General features: G+C 52.9%; 1 protein-coding gene across 2 annotated transcripts in view; it reads right to left on the reverse strand.

Annotated features, from left to right (window-relative positions):
* Positions 1–11,911: 11,911 nt before the first annotated feature.
* Zbtb40 (zinc finger and BTB domain containing 40) overlaps positions 11,912–24,113 on the reverse strand; it is a 69,997-nt gene continuing 57,795 nt past the window's right edge. Inside the window, exons 14-19 of one of the 2 annotated variants that reach the window (XM_029476383.1) lie at positions 23,679–23,843; positions 20,747–20,961; positions 19,588–19,750; positions 18,865–18,951; positions 16,963–17,189; positions 11,912–15,408 (exon numbers count right to left, since the gene is read on the reverse strand). In XM_029476383.1, the coding sequence (XP_029332243.1) occupies positions 15,214–15,408; positions 16,963–17,189; positions 18,865–18,951; positions 19,588–19,750; positions 20,747–20,961; positions 23,679–23,843 (1,052 nt within the window). In that variant the 3' untranslated portion in view covers positions 11,912–15,213. Of the gene's footprint in view, positions 15,409–16,962; positions 17,190–18,864; positions 18,952–19,587; positions 19,751–20,746; positions 20,965–23,678; positions 23,844–24,113 lie in introns of both variants that reach the window. The other variant, XM_029476382.1, reaches the window with a different exon arrangement.

Below are 24,113 nucleotides of genomic sequence, written 5' to 3' on the forward strand. Positions count from 1 at the left end.
GGTAGTGATAACTAGGAAAGAGAATAGGGGTGAGATTGGAGGATGTGGGGGTAGCAACAGAGACCAAGAGAGTAAAGTAGGGTGTGTGTGTGTGTGTGTGTGTGTGAGTGATTAGATCCAGAGGGAAAACGAGACAGAGAAAGCCACAAAGGAAGGGGAAAGCAGACGGGCAAGAGACTGGCAGGCCACAAGCCAGACTGAAGAAGAGCAGAGATCTAGCGATGGAAGACTTGAAAGCCAGCGGAGACAGCTCTAGGGGAGACGGAGAGAACAGGAAAGGACAGGGAGTGGTAGGGGACACTGTAGACAAACTGAGGAAGCTGCAGAGGATGAAGAGGAGATGTGGAGATGTCTCCACAGCCAGCACACGTTTGCTGAACAGTTACTCTGTGTGCGGCAGACTCAAGACAGGTACCATCCACAGGGCTCCGGTGCCTGTGTGCAGACAGTGCTTCCAGCCAAGGTCAGAGGTGACGTGTCTGTCTCACCATCCTCCTAAGAGATGTCTTGAGCCCCCCTCCCCCATGACCCCCTCAACTGGGTCCTTTACAGGAAGGAGCTGTTAATCGCGCGCACACCCCGAGTTGGGGGCTTGAAGCCCAGTGGGGAAGGAACTTGGCCCAGGTGCAGGAGCCAGAAAGGAGCTGACTGGAGGGAGCAAAGGTCTTGGGGACAAAGCTAGGACAGGACCAGTAGCTGGCTTCCACCCTCTCCCACTCTCCCTCCTCCCCATTCTCTTCCCACCTCCAGCAAGTGTTGGCTGACTTTTCATTAGGACAAGAGTTGAAGGCATAATTTCCCAGAGTTCAAACACCTGCCAGGTGGATTAGGCACTTGAAAAGGCTCCTGCCAAGGCTGTCAGAAGATCCTGACCCCAGTCAGAGGCCTCATCAAAGATGGGGCCAGAGAATTCATGACACCACAGCCCGGAAGGAGTGTGCTCATTTCAAAAGCCACAGGGGGCTGGGGGACCGGTCAAGCTGAACTGCAGCCGATTATGGTGTCTGCAGAGCCCTCCCATGGCTGAATAAAAGACAAGAATGAAGTCCGGAAAAGTATTACTGGCTCCGCGCCTGGGCCTCAGAGGGCCGGGCTGAAGGCCTTGCAACGAATAAAGACAGTGTGTTGAGCCAGAGTTGGTTCAGTGACCTTGGCAAGGCAGGGCTAGTGGGTGCCACACCCTCCTCTGTGGCAATGATGTCTGAACATGAGCCTGGAGATCAGGCCAACCTTGCCACAAGATTCTGCTGATCATCAGCCGTGGGCCAGCCTTTCAGGGTTCCTGCTTCTTCCCCTGACACCTTATGCTGCCTGCTCGGAGAATGGCTGAGAGGATCAAGCCGGTGACAGATGTGGCGGGCCACGTGGTGAGGGGGATTCACTCAGCAAGCATTTCCTGGACACCTGCACCAGGCCAGCTGTGGGGAGCCAGCAGTAAGCACAGCTGGTCAGGTCCCTGTGCTGATATGGGGGGGGGGCTGTCCCCATGGTGGGGACAGACCTAAAATGTCAAGGCTCAGTTCAGAGAGAAACAAAAAACATGTCAGAAGGAGAATAGGAGCCACCCTGTGGGGCAGGATGATGACATCAGCAAAACAGCATCCGGGCCTGTAGCTTAGGGGTCGTGTGGTGGCAGAACTGGGACTGTGGGGTTGGTTTCCCAGGCTTTATCCAGTGCCACCTCAGAGCGTGCCCTTAGGCAAGTCATTTCCCAGCTTGGTTGCTTTAGTGTTGCATGGGGATGGATGTACCTTGGGGGTCATGACAGCCACTCCGCCCCTAGAGGCAACTTCTGACTAGAAGGAGGGCACAGACAAACCCAGCAGCAGGGCCAGGTTCCAGATGCTGCCGCAAAAAGAGCCCCGCCCCCCCATCCGAAAAGCTAAGGGGTCATGTTTCTACACGGGGGGGGTGGGGGTGGGGGTGGGGGGTGGGGGGGGGGGGGTGGGAGGCAGGGGGAGGTGGGGCTTCAAGAGTAGAGCAGATTCTCCTTGCCCAGAAGTGGAGCAGCAGACCTGAGGGTGGGGTAACCTAAGTGACAGATGAAGGGAGGATAGTGATGGGGCTGGGGCTGGGGGTTGGCAGAGGTCAGGTGGGGGCCGCTGACTGGCTCATTCAGCTGCCAGGACCTTATCTCAGGCTCCATGGGGGGTCCGTATGAGGCTTCTGGTTTGGTCAGATCTGTGTCCAGTGCAGCTCTGACAGCTGAGAGGCTTGAGAAGACAGCTCAGGCCCCCTGGGCTTCCCCTGCTCCTTCCCCTGCTGGGGGTCTCCAGGGTCTCCAGCTGCCCCAGTCTAACTCCTTAGCACGTGCTATGCTTGTTAACAGCTCCAGGAGAGGCCGCCAGCCTGGGCCACCCATAGGAAAGTCAAGCGCGGGGAATCTGTAGGTGCCTGCCTCTCCGTCACATACCACCCCACCAGTGCACACCTGCATCTCCTACACTCTTACTTCCTTTGAGCTTTCAGTCTCTGGGCTAAAATCCTGACACGACTACCTGTGTGACTTTTGTAAAAGCGATTAACTTGCCTGTTTCCTTGCCTAGAGAATCTCTTCCTCACATGAGTGGATGCATTTATCCCTAGGTAGAGACCATTGACTTGCATTGATTCTTCCAGGCTGTGGGTGAAGCCTGTGGTGGAGATGGCGGGGTGGGGGTTGTAGTGGTGGGGGTTGTGTTTACCTCCCCCACACTGGGTACACCCCAGTCCAGGATAGCCCCTGGTCTGGAATTTTTACATCAAATCAGGTAGCCACAAGAACATCTTCTGCACTGATTGGGGACTGCAGGCAAGGAGTTACCCAGAGCTGAGCCTCTTGGCCTTCACCACCCTAACTGTCCAAAGGGACCAGCCAGTCTGTGCACTTGCCCACAGTGGCAACCCAGTCCATGGAACCTTGAAGCTGAGCCTGTCCTCTCCTGGCCCCCGGTGTGGTAGCTCCAGCCACGAGGCATCATGTTGTCTGATATTCTTGCATGCACCTCACTAGATAGTGGGACTCAGGCGCAGTGTCCTTGAGCTTGGTCATCTTTGTTTCCAGCACCAGAATTGGCCACTGTATTCCCAGCCCTGACCCAGTTCCCCTCCTCTTGGTCTGGGCTGCTCCATCTTAAGTGTTATTCCCCAAGGACCCTTTTAAAAAATTTCCCCCTAATGAAAGTTTCATTCTGTAGATGGGCTGTGTCTGTGTCTGTAGTCTGTGCACATCCGTGCTTTGTGAATAACAGGGAGAGGGATTTTTCCAGCCCGGTAGCTCATTATCGCCCCCTTGAGGATGCACTCGGCAATCCAGGCCGCCCTGGTCCTGAGCATGCACGCTGGGTTGGTGTAATTGCTTCACCAAGGCTAATCACTTCTCCAAGGAACTCGTAGATGGCAAAATTGATGTCAGGGCACATTTTGCTGGTCAGCTGTGCATTCTAGGAGGACACAGGTGCTGACACAGGGCCCTCCCTCCCCCAGCTTGGAGGATGGGGGAGGGGAGCAGCAAAGTGTTCTTGTGAAGCTTCGGGAGGGCTGGGTTCCTGGGGCACCGGGAGACAGTCTGACCCACAACATTTTACCTGTGGAGAAACCTGGCCTTTGGAGACCTGGGGGTGGGAGCAGAGTCTGGAAGGGCAGGCTGGGGAGGCTGTAACTGCAGTGAGAGCCCCTGCGGGGAGGGGGAGGGGGAATCAGGCCAGTGCTTGTTTCTTGCTGAGTCCTTTGGCTGGATCTGACATAGGTTAGACACGCAGGGCATATTAGGAAAACAGATGGATGATGGATGGATAGACGGATGGATGGGTGGACAGACAGATGGGAAGGCAAACTGACCCCAGTATCTTTCCCACACAGACTTGGTAAGTCAGAGCTGCAGCTAGGGTCTCCAGAGGGGTTCTGTGATGCCAGGCGCCAGACAGGAGACAACAGAGGAACACTTGGCCAGTATGTTCTGCAATATTAAACAGGCACCCCAGACTGCAAGCACCCAGCACATTCCTTATCTCTCCCTAAAACATGCCTTCCTCCAGGTTCTCCCACAGCCCCCAAACCCCGGGGAGTCCTCCTGGACTCTGCTCTTTCCCCTGAGATCCTCGTCCGACTCACCAGCAAATTGGCTGGCTTTCTTCCACCGCCCACCATTTCCCCCGCGCTCACCTAGAAAAGTCTCAGAATTCCGCTGGTGCCACTGTGTCATTCCATTTGTATAAAGCGTTGCTGTGACAAGACTGCAAGAGCCCCTTAACTACTCCCCAGCACCCACCGTTTCCCTTACGTGTATTCTCTATACTGCAGCCCAGCGCTTTCTGCTCAAAACCCTTCCCTGGCCATACCTGTAGGATGACCCACAAGCTCTTGTGTACCTGGCACCCTCATTCATTATTTATCTCTGGGGAGTCTCTTTTCTTTATAAAATACCCAGGCTCAGGCATTCTGTTATAGCAACAGAAAACAAACTAAGACATCATCTAAAAAGGTGCTCACTGTACTGTCTGACATTGTCCTATATGTCCTTCTGGCTCCAACACTTTTGGTGCTTAGGGTTTCAATCTTCCTCCCTGGAGGCCAACCACCACCAAGCACACTCCTCGTTCCTCATCTGTCTGGTTTATTTAAACATGAGCCCCACAGTACGAGCTGCAGCCTGGCCTTTTCACTGTGGTTACCCTAGTACCCAGTATCACTATTAAACCATAGTAAGTGCTTAGTAAATCCTTGTGAGCTGCCTGGATTCTAGGGACCTGGTGAAGCATAATGAGTGCCTAGGGGAGCAGGGCCCGGCTCAGGAAGCCAAAGCTTGGATACTCGCTTTGCTGCACTATCATTTTCAGTGCTGGGGACCTCCCAGAGGCAGAGTCACACTGTCAGGATGGAACCCAGGACCCCACCCATGCTGAGCCATCCTCCCAGCCACACTGAACTCTTAGTCGCTCATCAGGGGCTCTGCAGAGCAGAGAGCCCACACAGACATTACATAGTCATCTTCTGAGAGCTCGGTGAGTGAAAGTCACATAGAGTCACACGGTGAGGACAGGGTCCTGGGTGACTGGTGCTGGAGAGGAGACTTCTTTAGGGATGATGAAATGTTTCATGGGTCCAGAGCTGAAATATGGAAGGTTGGACGGAGTCTGGTAGTAAGGGGCACAGCGGGAATGGGTGTGCCCGAGACGGCTCAACTTTGCACTTAAAATGACTTGGTAGCTGTTTGTGTTACATCTAGTTTACCACCACAACCAAACTAAACCAAACCAAAAATCAAAACTCCAAATAACCCAAACATAAACATAAATGACCATGAGCTCAATGTTGTATTTGATGTCATTGGTGGAGTCCAGGGAGGAGTCTGAGAGTGAGTGACAGCTACCTGGGGTATGGAGAGGTTGGATAGGAAGGCTGGCAGTGGGTGTAGGTGGCCACAGCTGGGTCAGAGGCTCTGGAGTGTGCACACGTTTGGGGCATACCTCCCCCCTCCCCGTGTTTGGAGCACAGTGGCTTCCCTTATCTCTGGCCGCCCAGGTATGAGCCCCAGAGAAAGCTTTGTGGGAATGCTGGGTCAGGGAAGCTCTCTCTTCCTAGGCTTCCTTCTTAGGCTATCCTTCCAGGATGAGAAAGTGTTCTGCGTCACTGAGCCAGGAGGGCGTGACCTGGGAGACTCAGCATCTTGGAGACTCAGCACTCAGAAGCCCTGGGTGCTTCTCCATGCTCAGACCTGCCTCTCACAGCTGCCACTGAGATCAGCTGTAGGTCAATGGAGATCTCCTAGCAAGAGTCTCCCACTACCCATGGGCACCAGAGCCCAGCCAAGGAAGCATGGCATCACCATCCAGCAGGCAGGCAGCTCCACTGTGCTCACATCCTGTTCTGTTTGGCAGCACTCATCATCCCACTTTGGAAAACGTTTCTTCCTCCGTGTGTGCCAGCTAAGGGGTCACAAGCTTCCCCACCCCCTGCCGAAGAGAGGCAGGATGGAGCTGTTTTCAGCCTCTATCTGGCAGTCATGTTGGGACACAATCCCTCCACACCTACCTGACGACAGAGTATTCCCCTCATCTCCCGTGAGAGTTGAGCCACGGGGCTACCTGGGCACTGCATATACAACACAAAATAACCTAGAAAGGCCTTCGCTGTACACTGGCCACAGGCACCAGTCTCACTCCTTTACTTGCAAGTGGCATCAGTAGACACGGAGATGTTGGCACAGACAGGGCACATCACATGTGTGGCAGTGCACAGCATGGGTGCAGATCCTCTGTGTGATGGAGCCTTCTTAAGGCCATGGGAGGGAGAGCCTACCGGCGGCCTCCTTAGCCCCTTCTCATTTCTCTTCAGCCCTGGTCCACCACTGGGGTTAAATAGGATAGAACATATGGGATTCTGTATTCACACCAGCATGACCCTGAAAGGGGAGTGACCTTGAACAAGCTCCTTTCAGTGTTCTGAGCATCCATTTGATCCCTCTGGATGAAGAAGACTGTGAAGGCAGAGCTGGGAGTGCTTTTTCCGGGACCCCAGGGCAGGGGACAGCCTTCTGCTGACAGTGTCTTCTGAAGATCACAGCTCAACTGATGTCACCCATTCAGCCGGTACCACCCACATCAGGTGCCTTTCCTTCCTGACCTGGGCACCCAGTGGGGCTGTCACAGGTTTGGGGACTAGATGATAGAGCTGGGCTCAGCCACTTGTCATCCCAAGCCTCTGTCTAGTTCTATGCTGTCCAGTGACAGTCACTAGCTGCATCTGATGCTAAGACGGAATTAAAATCAGGTCCCTCCATTGTACCACATTTCAAGTACTATCGACCACGTGGGCCTAGTGATTTCCATATTGAATGACATGGTAGACTGTTCCCATTGTCATGGAGCCCCACGGGACACTGCTGATCCAGGGACCTGAACACAGATGTGAAGCCTGCACTGGGGATACTCACAGTGGAAGTGACCAAATGGTGTCCCTGTCACTATACCCTGTTGCTATGCATGCCGTCACTTTTCCTTGGGAAGCAGACTTAATGCCAGCTGTCCTGACTGCAGGTCTGCAACTGTCTTCTCACGTGACACGGTGATCTGCTTTCTTGAAACTTCAACTTCTGCACCAGCAAAACAAATCCATGTCCTTCCAACCCCAGGAGCATGAATCAGCGACCAGAAGTGCCCTGAAGTATAGGGGACCAGGAGAGACGGCAGGGACAGGATGATGGGGGTGTGGGGGTTCAGGGATGTGGCAGCCTGAGTCCACCCAGCTGAGGAAGCTTGAGATTGAGGCTGAGGTCTCTCTGTATCTTTTGACTGCAGAGGGGAAAGCGGCAGGATTCTGAATTTCCATATTGCTAAAGATCAAAAGCACACACCTGTGTGAACAGACTGAAATGGCAGAGTGCTACTGGGCAGTGAGGCCCTGTGAGACAATGGAGACATTTGTCCCACTCATCCACAACTGAGGGTGCCCTTGTTGGGCTGAGCCTTTTCTACCCTCTCCTGCTGAGCTCAACCCACCACAAAGCCTTGAGTCTTCTGGCTGGGACAGAAACAGGATCAATGTATAAGTCAGATGACCCGTCCTGCCCATGTAAGAGGTAGAGGCCAGAGGAGGGCTGGCCCAAGGTATTTGCCCAGTGGTCTCTGCTATCTCCATATACACACTACAGAAATTTCCAGAGCATCAGCCACGTGCCTGGCCCTGGACAAGTTGGGAGAGACACAGCTGGGACCAGGCCTTGCTCTCTGGGACTGTTGTTTTTTTTTTTTTTTTTTTTTTCTCCTTCTCTACAGTCCAGCTTACCTGAGGGTTAGAAGCATCCCGTGGAGTTTCTGTGCCCAACTCATTATGTGACTGGTTATTATGGTCACTGAGCACTGATGGCCACCAGCAACTATACCAGAGCCTTTTATATATGTCTATCTGTTACTATAAGAGTGTCCATTACCTCATCTTACAGACAAGACCATCAGGATAGGACAGCACATTTAAAGTGACAGCTAACAAAGAGCAGGACAGGGACTTGAACACAGAGCTGAGCAACTCAAAAGCTGGGCTCTGCTCCAAGGCATCCTAGTATCTTCTTTAGATCTGACACTCTGGTAGGATGGATATTGCCATGGGAAACATTTTGCTTTAGGGGCCCCAGCTGAGATGAGAAGCCAGAGAAGCCACGAACCTTCCCCGTAAGTTTTTGGGTCAAGGGAGCCCCACAGTGTGTCACATACTATACTGGGCTCAGACACCCACATGGAGTTCTAGCAGGCTCTGTGGCTTGCTGCATTCTAGGAGAAGCCCTGACTGAGCTGGTAGGTGTCTAGTGAAGGTACAGAGGGTTCAGGGATCTAAAACAGGCACAGGTCACTGGCCAGCAGCCCTAACAGCCAGACTCTGCCACTTACCTGGATAACCAGGCAGAAAGCAAGAAACACAGCAGGGTTATGAATGATCTCCAGCCGAGCTCACTGCTACTGTGATTGCTCTGACTTCCTCATCAGTCACCCTGGAGCACCAGCATCCGCACCACAGCGGGTATTGTCATTTTATGAACTCAGGATCTTAAAGGGTCCGGTCAGTGTCCACTGTGTGAGAAGCACTTAACACCAATTACTAATGATGAGAATGTGTGTGTTGTGTGTGTGTATGCATGCATGTACACACATCTGTGCACACGTGAAGGTCAAGGGTCAATGTCGGTGTCTTAACCACTTCTCCACCTTTTATTATTGAGACAGTGGTACCCACTGAACCCGAAGCTCACTGGCTGGCTACACACTATGTGGCCATCAAGCCCTGGATGCTGTTCCCATCTCCCTGGCACTGGGATGACCTGAGTCTGAAGATCTGAACTCACAAATTCAGGCTTGCATGACAAGCACCCCCAAAACAATTATGAGAATATTTCTAAGGGGGAAAAAAAAGCACCTCCCCAAGACAAATAAAACATAAAAATTGCGTCGCATCTGTAGCTCTCAGCTTTAGTCTAGACTGGCACGGTATTCTTGAACTTGTGTCCGAGTTCCCCAGGTACGACGGAAGCCATGTTTCTTTCCAGCCTCATCCGCAAATGTCCACTGCATGTGGTGTGTGTGGGATCAGTCATTCCCAGGGCCCCTGCTCTAACAGGTCTATGCAGTCGGACACCTGGTGGGCCAGGCTAACTGCCTAGATGCTTGCGTGTGTGTACTTGAGCAAGGTCAATGCCATCTTTGCCCTTGAAGGGGTCACAGTGAGAGGCCTGAGGTCACCCTGTGACAACCTAATAATCTCATGCTTCCAAGCTCCCAAGCATGTTACTTGACAACTTTCCTCCTCTACATGCCACAGCCATCTTGTTCCCCAGTTGCAGCCCCTGGGCTCTGAGGCAGCCTCAAATGCTGGTCTTGCAAAGCTGGCTTCTGTCCTAACCCTACCTGGATCAGGCACTTCCATCCTTCACAGGGCGAAAAGTTGTTGTCCCTCCCTCCCCAGTCTCTGGGGTCCCTTTTACCCCGTCCATTTTTATCAGACCCTCCTGATGCCAGGACTGTGAAATCTCTCCTGGAAAGGCCCGCGGGTCCCTGGACTGACCTTGTTTGGATGTGTTTGATCAGCTGTCCCTGGCCTGCGCTGGGGGAACCTGGTGCGAGAAGAGCGGCAGGCATGGTGTTTGATCAGGGCAGCTGGGGAGCTCAGGCTAGCTTGCTCAGCCTTCTGCTAATCTCATCTCAGAGGGCAAAGAAAGGATGTTCCCACAGGCTCTCCCATAGGTATCTAAGGGAGCAGCCTTGCCAGAGATGTGAGGCAGAGTCGGGGAAGGACAGCAACCAGAGTGCTGGGTCCCCTTTGTTCCTAGCCTAGTCCTCCCCACTTTTCCAGAGGAACAGCTTGTTTGTCAGGTTTGGCCTCCTCTTCAAGGCTTCAGAATCCAATGGGGATGGAACTGCACAAGAACTGCAGCAAAATCTAACTTCTGCTGCCAGGGGTTCCCATTGTGTAGCAGCTGGAGAGGAGAGATGGGCAAGCCACACCTCTGTAGGATTCCAGCAGCACTCGCCCTAGGCCAGTGCCAGTCTCTGTCCTGCCAAGCTGCAGATGTGCAGGGAAGAATGGGTGGGATTATAATATATGCTGCCACCCGTGGGGAACAGCTCCTGCAGGACGGGAGGCACAAGCCCTATTCCTGCTCAGTGCAATGTGCCTGGGCTGGGACCCATCTCCAGCAGCAAGCACCACATAAGGACCCAGTGAGTACACTGTGCATAGCCAGTTCTGTAGAGGAGACATAGTTGACATGGGATCTGTGCTCTGAAAGCACTTGGCAGGGAGCACGGAGCACAGACACAGAGGAAAGGGAAGCTTGATCTTTACACACATCCTTGATGCCTCTTCTCAGAGAAATCCAAGCCATAGTGGAGAAGAGAGCCCCCAGTACTTACTTTCCCCCATTTCCTTGTGGTGTGTGTATGTGTGCATGTGTTTTGAGACAAGGTCTAAGTACCTGGCTGGCTTTGAACTCAGAGCTGCTCAGAGTGCTGGGATTTAGGAGTGTGCTACCTTAGCCTGTTTTGTTTTGCTTGAGAGCCCCCACCCCCGGGTCTTGCCAAGTAGCCAAGGCTGACTGTCAACTTGCTCTGTGGCCGAGGCTGGCTTTGAATTTACAATCTACATATTTCTTGCTCAGGAAGGCTGGGATCACAAGGCTCACGTCATCACACTAGGCTGCTGTTCCTTTTTCCACCCAAACACATCCACGCTCATAGGCTCACAGAGATTGAGACAGTGAACGAGACTGAGGATGCAGGAGCGTAACCACGCTCACTAGACTTGGTCTCATGCCTTTACGTCGGCAGTGCTGCTGAGGGCTCCAGGAGCCTGTTTGTCCTAGGAAGGCTGCGGGCTCACTGCAGGACAGCTTAGAGGCTCTGTTCTCAGCCTTGCTCCTTTCTAATCCTTCCTGGCCCTGGCTCATCTCCTGGGCCCCTTGAACCTATCATAAACATTAACAGCAACCATTTAGGAAGCCTCTGCACTGTCAGGTACTTAAAAATGTTAATAACTTTCCACATCACTCTTAGGAAAGGCTTGTCCAAGGTGACTTTCTCAGTAGGGGTGGGAAAGCTCCCCCTTCCTTCCCTTCCGTCTGTGTTGCTCTGCCTCTCAGCCAGCGACCCTCATCCATGGAGAAGACTGTTAGCTCACCAGGGATCCCTCAGCCCAATTCCTACCTCTGCTCAAACCATCCCAGGCCAGCCCTCTCCATAGTCCCCTTCCACCAGGGCCCAAGGACATGCTTCCGTTAGATTTCACAGAGCAGACACTCAGGCCCTAGATGAGACCTGGAGCGCTCCAGCTTCTGCGATACCTCTCGTGGACAGAAGGGTGAAGGACAGTAGGTTCTGGATACATCCACATTTGGACCCAAGACTGTTCCAGGAGTGAGTGCAGAGCCTCCCCAGATCCTGCCTTCCCAGCCTTGGGGCTCAGCCTGCAACTGCAACAGGCTTCCCCTGAACTCTGGTCTTCCTAGCATTTCTTCTCCTCCTTGTCGTCTGCCAGCAATGTGACATCTGTGACTCTGCTTTCTTAGTGTCAAAGATGCTGCACACTTGGTGCTTTAGGGGCCACTGACATTCAGTACATAAATGAAAAGTGGTGGATGTCGTCGGGTGTTGAGGGGGAGTTGAGAGAGGGAATTCTCCTTCTATGAGAGAACACAGGAGGCTGGCTTGTGTGTAAACCTTCTGCAGTGTACTGAGTAAATGTGGACTTTAACTTGTTCCCTAGCCCTAAGAGTAGCCACCATCTCCCTTCTTACTGCCAGAAGCCCAGGAAGGAGCTGAGCAGGTGTCCCCAGGGCCCCAGGTAGGACACTGAAGGACAACTCAGGTGGACAGAGTGCTCTGTAATGTGACCCATGCTCCTTTGGAAGGTTCACCACCACCAGTCTCCTGAAACACACAAGCCACAATTGCTTCCTAAGTACAGACTTTATTTCTCTCCACAGTGCATCTCGAGCAGCTCTAGTTTGCAATCAGTTTTCACATCTCACGGGGCTGGCTGTCCTGGCCCTGGGTGGAAACGAGCAGCGGCGGGAAACCGCGGCCAGCTTCACAATTTGGAGGCGATGTAAAATTGCTCAAGGAACGATTTCCTCAACAACACAGTCCCCAAAGAACTCACCACTCTCCTCTTCTTTATAGGCCCAGTTAGACTGGAGTAAGTTTGAGTTTCTGAGTTTTAGTATAAGTCCTCGGTGACCCAAGGTTTCCACAGCAACAAAACTATGAACCTCCTTTGACTCCCTCAGCCCTAAGTCTCTTACTCTCAATTTCTTCCAAGTGTCTGCTGGGACAGACGGGACCCAGAAGAACAAAGCTGGGGTGGGAGAGCTGACTAGAACAAACCAATGTCATCTCCACCACTGACCAACTTTCTAGTTCCAGAAGAAACACTTCTGTTCCTGGCAAGCACTTGCCCACTCTAAGTGGGGCCGTCAGGGTCTCCATCCTTTGTCAGTACAGGTTTTCAGGCACAAGAAATTTAAAGGCACACCCTTCCATCCTCAGGACTACAGAGATCTTTCCCTCTCATCTCAGTCCTAACCATCAGTGCTCAGGCCCTAGGGACAAGGCTGAGGTATCTCCTGTGGTCAGCATGGGCTGGAGGCTTCTGTAGAATGGCCAGTACAACACACAGGCCCAGAACTTACATCACAGCAGGCTTGGATACTGACGGAACTCAAAGCTTTTCTGTCACACAGCTTAGAAGACAGTAGAGTCCATCCTGATAAAACAGCTGAGAAAGACCTTTATCTCACAGGCTGGCCTAGGCTCTGCTCATGCATGTGGACAGCAAGTCTCACCTGCTCAGTCCATACACCAGTGACGGGCCAACCAGACTCCAGCTTGGCATTGCCTTCCCCTCTTTGGTGGCTGGCTCAGGAGCCTTAGGGAAGACTGGGGCCCCATTGCTTAAATACACAAATTCCAAGGTACCTGGAGGCTCCTCTAGCTCCTGCCCGCGGGCTAGGCAGGCAGTATTCATGAGGCTGAAGCAAATGGAGCCACAGTTCCATTGCAAAAGCAATGTGGACCACGGAGGCCCACATGGCAGGTCTCTAGGGCAGCAGATGGAGATTTTTCACCTTCTTCAGAGCCACTGTAAAAAGACAGGCAGCTGGGGCAGAGGCCACTAGTCACCAGCACAGAGCTCATTGAGGACAGGAATTCTCCATACTCTAGACCCAGCACTGCTGTGCCTCCAGCAGTGTGTATTACAGAGCTGTGCATCCAAGGATGGGCAGCCAGCCAACCTGCCCTAAGGCTTTCTGCAGCCAACTACGGTCTGGTGACTGAAGGTAGGTAGCACACCACCCAGGTTCCAGGAAAACGAGACTGTGTTTCTCAGACACTCGGGTTTCTACCTTACAGCTCTTTGTATTTAGAGACTGACTTTCTCTCTCAGGACCTCTGCGAGGTTTGCCTTTTGCTGGGAAAAAGACTTTGTTGGTGACACTACAGTTCCTAAGTCCTCCACAGCTTGTGAGGTGCTGTTCCTGACAGAAGCCTGGACGATGGACTGAGGAACCATCACTCCACTTACAGATCGGGAGCTCCCCTGGTCGGCTGGCAGGCGCGGGGCTGAAAGCCAGCAGGCTAGGGCCGCAGCGGAGAAACCAGGGAGGTGAAGCCTCGGTGCTCGAGCACCATCTTCTGGTCAGTGCTTGGTTTCTGAGGCTGACTTGCTTTGAAAAACATTTACGTTTAGAAAGGGGAGATTCCCTAGCTGATGAGTTCAAACGATTTGCATATGCAATGAGGAGGGTGGGGCTGACTGGGAGAGGCTGGCCATCACTGGAATAGAAACTCACCAGTGCTGCCTTATGCCAAGCTGAGGCCAAAGGGCAGCAGGCCTTGAACTCGGCTGCCGTTTAAGCTGCCACCGCCTGTCTCCCTGTGAGCCCGCCGAGGCATGGTGGCGATGCATCTCCGCCATGATCAGACGAGACCCTCCTCTCTGCACATGCTTCTGCAAGCTGCACTTGGCAGGAAGGTGTGGGCTTATCTCTGAGAGCAGGTGGCTTAAAGGTGAGTGTCAAATCAGGGCATTCCCTCTGTAGGGAATCAGCCACACCAGGTGACAGGGAGCCCGGCCTGATGGGCAAATACTGTGATGACCCACTCCTCTCTTTGGGCTTCTAGAAAAGCAAGCTAGATGCGAGCCCTTCTCTCTGAGCAGCAGGAACCAACATCCATCTAATTGCACTTCCAACCGGATTCCACAAGCCATCAATTACCAGACTGTGTGTCAGGAACTGAAGATAAAAGGCTCTGTGACACTCAGACTTGAAAGGAGCATGGCACTGCAGCAAGCATGCAGCCAGGGGGATCCCAGGGAGCAGGCCATGCACTAGGCATGTGGGCCGGCCACAGGAGAAGCAGAGGCCACCTCAGATGCCTCTAATCCGTCACGTGCAGGCACAGGCCTGCCTGCCCCCAGGAGCTGCTTCATTAGGCTATCACATGGTACAGAGGAAGTCAGCAAGAGGTCTCCAGGCTGGGATGCTTCAGCCTTGATTAGCAGAAGGTGTGGCAGGCCAGAGCCTCACAGGGAGGTTCTGATATGGGAATGCAATGAACACCCAGCAAGGCAGAGGCAGCAGGATGGTCTCACATGAAGCTGCCCCCCAGTGGCAATGCTCTGAAGCTGTGTTTTGGGAAAGACAGAGCAGGGAGGATCAGGGATGCCAATGCGACCCTGCACTGTTAACATGGCCACCTGTCTTACAGCCTCCAAGAGGAACCTGAGCAGGGGCCGGGGAGGACAAGCTGCCACGCAGGAGTCCCTGGAGGCTATGTGGGTGGTTCCCTGGCAGAGGCACTGGCGGTGTCTGTGGCCCTCTGCTGGCTCAGACTCGGGTAACTCCCTGCTCCTGAGGGCAGCCAGCATGCTGCATCTCCTTGGCCATCCTGGCTACCAACTCCCCTCCACTCTGATTCCCCCAGACTCTGATTCCAGAAGCCAGACTTCCCTGGGGTGGGTGGAGTCCAGGCCTGAGCTGAAGCCTGGAGGATTGAGGCTCCACCACACAGGGCGGTAGTATTGGTGTCAGCGTGGATAGCTCAGACACTGTGGATCCTATGAGAACGACAAAGCCTTTGTTTTTCAAGTGAGAGCACCAGGGTGGAGCTCAGCAGAGCAGCTAGAGCAGAGGCAGGGGGAGAGCATCCTTGCTGGTACAGCACGGGCTCCTCTACTGAAGGAAGCCACTCACTTGGCCTCACCACAGATCAATGTGACAGTACCATCCAGCAAATCCTCCACCGTCACTGCCACAAGCTCGGAGCTGTTCTGAGAGGTCTGTGAATCTGGCAAGGTCACAAACACCTGCGAGCCAGCGAGCTGCGTCTCCTCCAACGTGATCACCTGCTCGGCCGGGGCCGCTGGCTCCGGAGCTCGGATCACCTGGAGGAAAAGACAGGAAGGCTGCTCTGGGCAGTGTCCACAGTGAGCTACCCAGAATTTACATGGCTCCTGGCTCACGCTGTAATGATGATATTTATGTTTTCACCCGAGGAGAGCAATTACTTACACCTAATGGGAAGAGGGAAGTTTCATACACCAGCGATGCAAAAGAGAGGCAGGCAGACAATTTAAATAACTCTGTGCACTAAATTGCTATAATTTTGCTCGGTATGCCACCTCAGGGTGCATGGACTCTATGATTACACTCCAGTGAACAGTGGCTTCCCCGGTCTCAAGGATGCAGAGTAAGTGCTGTGCAAGAGGACCGAGGGAACAGGAGCGGTCCACCAGGAGCTCAACTGTGGCTTCTCCCACTCACTTCACTCACACGGCTCAGTGGTTAGGGGATAAGATGGAGGCTTGTCTCCTCCCCATGCTGGGCCACAGCTGCCCATGAAAACCTGCACACCCTGTTAACAGTGGCCTTCTCAGCTCCTCTGTGCTTCCTGGTGCACCTCTGAGCTGATACGGCTTGATGCATTGATGTGTTTAAGACAGCGTCTTATGTGAAAGGCAAAGCCACCGGGCTCCCGAGGACCAGCCAGGGGTGGAGAGTGGGCGCTGGGGAGGAAAGCAGGTTCAGCTCTGTGGCAGGCTGTGGGCTAACGGTGGTGAATCAGGAACTTGGTACAGTAGCACTGCTGTAAACTCAACTATAAACCGCCTTTTGCCTTTCTTCCCTTGAAGGATGGCGTCCTCGCCCGCCACAAGGTACCTTGCCTAGAAGCCCTGTTTCTAGGCAAGCCAACAGAAGAGAAGTCCTAGGTAGGCTGGCAGCAGGAGCCTCACCTGGACTCCTGTTCATCACACTTGCCCTGCTCCCCAGAGGTTGCAGAACCTGATCGGTATGACAGTTGGCCAGAGAAACCTCCACTGGGAAACATCCCCAGTCAACCTCCCTAGGAACAACGGACACCTGCTGGGTTCTTTTCCGTTCTGCGGCCTCTGGAGAAGACGAGAAAGTAGAAAGCACGAGGGACGGGCTGGTTCCAGCTTGGCCTTCTCACGTCACCAGCTAGCAAAGGCACAGGTGTGGGCAGATGCGCACTATACCCAGCCATTTGCAGTGGACTTTGTCTGAATCACCTGTGCTGATGCCCACTGTTCACTCAATAGTGGACAGCCTGTGAATAGAACTATACTTCTGTCCAAGAAGCACTTTTTCTGTTGGCCTTGCCCAACAAAGTACAGCCATCCTTCCCTGAGGCATCCTGACAACCCTTCATATCTCACCTGCTTCTCAGGTGGGGGATGTGTGAGCTGAAAGGAGACACTGGTGTTCCACTTTGCAAATTCCCATTCCATGTTCTGTCTACCTAGGGGCCACTGACAGACTAGAGTTTCCTGTTGTCTAGAGTCTCAACGGTCAGGAGTGCTTCATGTAAGAGCTGTCGAGAGCCCCACAGAGCGGGACTGGATGTTGGGACCAAGTCCTTAGCGAAGTCCCCGGAACCTTGTGCTCAAATCCTGTGCAGCCAACAGCCCCAGACTCACCTGCACCATGCGAGAGGCAGCTGCCTGGGACTCAGTGCCTGCCACCTTTGGGTGCTCAGACTCCAAGTGGCTATCAAGCTGGGCCTGGGAGGTGAAGAGCTCGCCACAGAGCTCGCAGGGGAAGGTGCTTTCCGACTGCTTGAAGTGCTCTGTGGTGACGTGGTGCTGCAGGGCTCCCGGGAAGCGGAAGGTGGCTGCACAGTACAAGCACCGGAATGGCTGCGACCCTGAAGGAGGCAGAGACATCATTCGGCTGTAGAGAAATGATGGCCCAGAGAAGAGCAGGGGATGCACAGTAAGGATGAGGGAGCAGAGGCAGAGGCAGGGCTCCTGGTACGTGAGGCTCACACTTCCCTCATCATGAAGCTGCAGATACAGAGCGGCTAGGGGCCCTCTGGCCACAGTGCCATCTTCAGTGTCTTTTGTCTGAATCACCCATGCAGATGGCCACTGTTCACTCAATAGTGGACAGCCTGCGAAAGGGACTGTATTTCTTCTATCCAAGAAACACCTTTTTTCCACGCTGGGAACTGAACTTGCAAGGCAAGCAGCCTACCACCATTGAGCCATGTTCGAGGCCTCAAGAAGCACTTCGTAAGACTTCTGAATGGGCTCAATGGCACCTGCCGGCCGCAGCCTAGACTGTAAGCAGGGGCCATTATCAATGACTGTGCACACACAAACACCAAGAGCATCAGGGCTTGCAGGTCAGAGTCTATGGCTTAGGAGAGCCTTAGACAGGGTGGGGTACGCTTTCACCTCCCAGGGATCATGAGGTCTAAGAGGGAGAAGGCAAATGAAGCACTGGCTACATTCCAAGACTGGGAACCAAAAGCAGCCAAGTTGTATAAGGTGTTCAGGACACCACACCAGCGGCTTCCTGTCCCCTGTTGGAAGCCTACAGCTTGTGCTGTATTGATGCTGACAGTGGGGTAACACTGGGAAAGGCCAAAGCTCCTCTGTGAAGCTTAAGTCTTCCTTAATTTATCTCTTTTTTTTAAAAGATTTATTTATTTATTATATGTAAGTACACCGTAGCTGTCTTCAGACACCCCAGAAGAAATTCAGTTATCATTACAGATGGTTGTGAGCCACCATGTGGTTGCTGGGATTTGAACTCAGGGCCTTTAGAAGAGCAGTCGGTGCTCTTAACCACTGAGCCATCTCTCCAGCCCCTTAATTTATCTCTTGTTTTCCTTTTTGTACGTGTACTCGAGTAAGTGATCTGATAAGCTCAGTACCATCTAAGACTAAATGCTTAGAAACTGCAAATCCTGCAGACTCTCATAACGAGCAGGTAGCATCACTGGCAACACTTCCCCCTCCTATGGTTATTGAAAAATGGTTCCGTTCCACATGGCCCATGGCAGGGAGTTCCAGTGAGGTTCCAGTATTAATAGATTAGCAGAAGTCAGAATCCTTGTACCACCACCAAGTCATTGCAATGAACATGTGCAGGCAAAGAAGTGTGGACAAAAGGGTGCACTGTGGGACACACTGGGACATACTACAGCTTCCACAAGATTTTTTTTTTTCTATTGTGGGGGAGGTTGCAAGGGAGGAAAGGCGGGTAACCAGGGGACAGGGAGATGAGTGGGTCTGGGATGAATAATGTGATGTTCACAAAGAACTAATAAAAAGTAAAAATAAATAAAGGTTCAATTCTATTTGAGGAAAACAGCAGTGGTGGATCTGGCTCTCACACAGGGCTGCACAATTGCGTACAGGGCCAGGTCTGAGGTCGTCATGGCCTCCTGTAAGCTTGGTACTGATGTACCATCTTCCAGATGAAATGGAGCACAGGCCAGTAAGGGACTCAGGTTGTGCGGTGGAGCTGTGAACAGGGGAACCAAGACCCACAGCCCACTGCGGAGCTCAGGGGCGCGCTGAGGGGCCACTGACCTGAATGCTGGCACTTGACGTGAACCTGGAGCAGAGCGGGTGTGGGGAAGAGCTCCTTGCACTGGTCACACTCATGGAACTTCACATCTGTGGGGGGAGGGGACAAGAGGGCGGCTGTGCCACAGCTGGAGGGACTGGGGCCAGGGGCCCGGGTCCAGGCTGGGGAGAGGGCATCTGCGGAGTTAGGAGCCTGTGCCTAAAGAGATCTGTGTAACCTGCTGGCAGAGAGCACTGCTGTGGTCCAGACTGTGTGGAAGCAACAGGGGGTGTGGGACTCCCGTGACAACACAGACAGAGAGCTGGGCTGGGGCCCTGCACATAGGAAATGCTGTGACTGACAGCTGCTGCGATTATCCCCAAATGTACCTGCAAGGGAGGTATTAATAACTTCCATTCTGAAGAGAAGAAAACAGACTCAGACAGGAGATGTCACCTGCCAAGGTCATGCAGCTGCTAAGTGCTGGAGCTAAGATTCCCACCTGGACCCATCTGCCATGAAACTGACACCCTTCCTTTGCAGGTGCTGGCTAGGGCTTCTGAGGGCTAGCTGGAGCTTACACCGCTCTGGGCTAAGGGGCCTGAGAAATTCAGCCACTTAAACTACTGCTCCTGATGGACAGGCATGGTCTCCTCTGCTGTGCTAGGGAAGAGCAGAGGCAATTGCCACAGTGCCTGGATCGAGGAGAGTGAGTCCCTCCACCCTCAGCTGCACCCCAGCGTCACCTGTGTGTTCTGTTTTGATGTGCTTCTTGTGTTCGACAGTATTGGAAAAGGTCTTGTCACAGGAGCTGCACTGCAGTGATGAGAACTTGGGTGACCGATGGTTCTGAGCAGCGAACACATCTGGGTGGTGCGTCCGATTGTGGTACCACAATCCAGACAATTGCTGTAAGACATTTGGCAAATGTTAGGCTCTAGAAAGTTCCAGTAGCGAGAAACAGTTCTGAGACAAGCTCCTGGATCTAGAATCATGATGAGCTGGAGGCTGGAGTGAGTGGGCAGTCACTGCAAGCAGGGCTCAGCAGACCCTTCCTTCACTCACACAAGCCTAGGAGGCGATGTAAAGATCTTCCTGGTGAGGCAGTTAAGGGACTTGCCCAGGGCCACAGTAGGAAAATGCAGACTAAAAGCCTAAAAGGACCAAAGCCTGGCCTGACTGGAGCATGTGTGTTCTGCTCAGTAGGCTGAATCTCAGTGCTGCTGAGCCTGGGGTGTGGGAAGTGACCCTGTAGAGCCTGAAGCTGCATCCCTCTCTAGCCCAGCTCTAGAAGTGTACTGGAAGCATCTCTGTACAAGTCCTCTGTCTCCTAGAGATCACACGCAGTCTCACTGCCACCACAGCATGAGGCCTGGCTCAGAGCTAGCCCCCCGTTTCTAAATGAGTGGTTGCTCTGCCTACACCTCAGTCATGAGTAAGGAATGGCGCTCTCTGGGACCGGTTTCTAACAAGTATAGTTCACTTTAACTACACAGTGGTTTCCAAAGTAAAAAACCCATGCCCTTCCCTGAGAGACACAGCAAGAAGTGACCGTACTGAGCACAGCCACCCTGGGTGCGCTTTCAACACCCCCGACCCCTGTGCTCTTCACGCCTGGAGTCAGCTGTCCATAGAGTGTGAGCCTTGAAGGAGAAAACCAACCCTCACAGCACAATGATGTTGGAACCTTCGGCCAATCAACACTTCCCGTCTGCTGGCGATGTAACCAGGGCCTCATGGATGCTAAGTGTGTATTCACTAAGTAACCCCTCAGCCCATACTTTCTCAGAGTCAAATTATCTGTCACATGCTGGAGACGAGCTTGGACAACATGCGGGCAACGAAAGCCAATGGGGAGAAAGGCAGGGAAGGGATGGGGGCCGAGGTCCCGACAGCCAGCCTCACCTGGTAGGCCTTGTTACAGATCCCACAGCTGAAGGGCTTCCCTCCCACATGGGTCACCATGTGCCGCTCCAGCATGGAAGGGGCACTGAAGATCTTCCCGCATGTGGGGCAGGGGTGGTACTCCTTGGCGTGCACCTCGTGGATGTGCTTCCGGTGGTCCTGCAGTGTGGAGAAGCTCATCCTGCATTTCTTGCAGTCATAAGGATCTTCTATGTCTGCTTCCAGGCAGGGCGCGGGGGCGGGACAGAGGGAGACAACAGACAGCAGCAGTCAGTGACACGCCCCACCTCACACACATTGAGACGGAAGGCTGTTCAGACCTCTTGTGGGCCAGAGTCCAAGGACCCCAAGTCAATGCGACAACAGTCTTGGCCTATGCCCAAGAAGGCAGGGCTCCTCTGAGCCTCTGGACTCAGCATCTACACAGCATCAGACTGCTCACCTCCACCCCTCGCTTCCTGTCTTACGTGTCAAACTGCACTCTATGTTACCAGTATTATGCTTGTTCCTCCTGTCTGCAGTGACATGTCTGGGTCTTGCATTTCCCTGCAGACCTTCCAAACATCCGCTGTGGATTGTCACCATGTCTCCTGCCAGCGGCAGCAGGAGGACATTTCCTTGGTACCCACTTGAGACCCAACAGTAAAGCCTTGGCACAGACTCCTTGTGAATATTGGGCAGGTGTGTTCAGGAACTGTATGTGTGCTGCCTCCCTCACAGCCCGGCGGAGGAGGCTCTAGTGTAAGTCCTACTTTAATGAGAAAAAAAAAACATAAAAAAAAACCCAAGGTTTAGAGAGCTGCCAACATCATGTCCAAGGATCTCATTGGAATTCCTGGGAAGAGGTCTCACCTATTCTCCTGTGGACACGCCAATTCCTCAGTGGGACCTCAGAAACAAGTACTACTACTGATGGACACCTCTGCCATCTGGATGACAGAAAACACCAGTCTCTTTCTTAAAAGCAACTTAAAGCCAAAATTTTTTGACAATAAAGTCATTTGCCCATAAGAAGGGTCCAAAGCATAAGCCTGTGTGGATAGTAACCCTGTTTCCTTAGGAGCCCTGCCTGGCAGCAGCCTCCAGAAGCACTGGCTAGTTTCCCTGGAAATCCCAGGTTCACAGTCTTTTAAGACACTTTAATACAGTTTCTACTGGCAAAGCTGTGGTCAGGTGAACGTGGGGCCTGAAGCTGGGCTCGCGTGAATGGTGCACTCTAGGGTGTGAGAGACTAAGTCCTTAGAGTAAGTGTCCCCTTTTCTGATAGTCCTGCTGCTGGGGAAAGAAGACTAAAGTAAAATGTCATCATTTCCTGAGGTTGAGAAGACATCAGACATTGGCACCGTGTCAGAGCCACTCATCCGGAGGGCCACGGTAACAGGAGTTCAAGACAGTCGTGCTAACTCCTTGAAGACATAACCCAGGAGTCCTCCCATAGGCTGAACACACAGGAGCTCTGGTAAGGTCTTTGCTGGGTGACTGACAAGAGCTGTAGACATGAGCATACACTGTAACACTGTGCCCACAGCTAGAAACTGGCATGAGAAAGAAAGTAGAGGCAGGGGGATGGGAGCAAGGCACCTAGTATGCAAGAAACATACCCTCTGAGGGTGACATCTGGGACCCAACGGGGCTGTGCTCATCACCAGCGACACCAATCCCTGGCATTTACTGAGCAGTTCTGTGTCAGGCAAGGAATTTAGTTCTTTCTTCATGCTATTTCTGAAGCGGTGTGACTAGGATGGTCCCCTAGGCTCATATATTTGGATTCTTGGTCAATAGGGAGTGAGGATGCCTGAACAGGGGCGGGGTGTGGTCTTGTTGAAGTGGGCGTGGCCTTATTGGAGAAAGTGTGTCACTGAGGGGTGTGGGAGGTTTCGAATGCTCAAGCCAAGCTCAGCGTCTCTCTCTGCCTGAGGATCTGGATATAGAACTCTCATGTATTCTCCAGCCCCATGTCTGCCTGCGTGCTGCCATACTCCCTGCCATGATGATAATGGACTAAACCTTTGAAACTGTACGCCATTCTCAAGTTAATGTTTTCCTTTTAAGAGTTGCTGTGGTCATGGTGTCTCTTTATAGCAATAGAATACTGATTAAGAGAATTTCATTTAACTTTTCCAACAAGCCAAGGTGGTGGTATTACTATTTATTTTAGTTTGAAAGGGGGCAGAGGAGACTTAGCAGGACAAAGACATTCATTTTAAGTACGGTCTCAAGGATAAGATTGTGGGAAGATCAAAATTCACAGGACTCTCAGAACAGGAGCTCTTAGCCCACCTGCCGTGCTGTGCTGACTCTCCTGTGCTACTTCAGAGTATATGGCTACAGCAAGGGAGGATGAAGAGACCGTCAGGTGCCAGCCACCAATAGTGTTTCACGGTGTGAGTGTCTCTATTGGCTCCGTGAGAAAGGCAGGCAGCTGGGCCACCCCAAATAACTCAGTGAAACCAAGTGGCACTTAGAAGAGAAATGCCAGGCAGGAGTGTGGTGCCGACACGGCCCAGCACAATGAACATTTAACTCACGACAGCCAGGCTTGCTTCTTTAGCAACAGCAGGGATGAAAACAGGATGAATGTGGAGATGGGGAGGGTAGAAAATGGAAGCTGGAGGGCTTGGTGGAATTGTCCCAGTGTCCTGTGAGCATGACAGCGAAGACATTCTCTCCCTCTAACATAATTTGCTTCTGCCAGCCAAACACTGTAAGGCGAGCTAAAGAGACAGGAGACTGGCTGGACAGAGAAGCAGGAAGCACAGCAATATGCTCAGAAGGGATTCTTGTTAAGGGACCAAAGGACTGTGAGCGTTACAGAATTGGGAGGAGAGGGCCCCAAATGGGACCCTGCTCTGGCGCAGTGATAGCTCTGCTGTGACTGGCATAGGTCTCCTCAGTGCCAAGTGTGGCCTGTGGCAGTTGTTGTAGTACGTACTGTGGAAGGTGTGCAGGTGGATGGAGAGGCCGTTGGCTTGCCGGAAGCCCTTTCCACAGTCCCTACAAACATACGGCTTGTCCCCGGTGTGGGTCCTCACATGCCGGGATAGCTCGATCGACTGGGCGAACACGGCGTCACAGTACTGGCACGCGTACATTTTCCCTGCAAACGCACAGGAGTGAGTGAGAGCACGTACCAAACTCATGGGCACTCCTGCAAACAGAGCCAACTAGAAAGCACACAGCAGAGAAATGTCACTGGCAGGTGACATTACCTCAGGCAGTGTGGGGTAAGTCTGAGGTAGCTCATCAAACGCACATACCTCACAAACACAGCCCCATCACAGTGCGGGTGAGCACAACTGGATGGGAACAAAGCTCCGGCCTCCAAGAGAGCCTGTCTGTTTATCAGGCGTCCACAGAGGAAGACACC

This window comes from Mus caroli, chromosome 4 (assembly GCF_900094665.2).
Source record: "Mus caroli chromosome 4, CAROLI_EIJ_v1.1, whole genome shotgun sequence".
Lineage (NCBI taxonomy): Eukaryota > Metazoa > Chordata > Mammalia > Rodentia > Muridae > Mus > Mus caroli.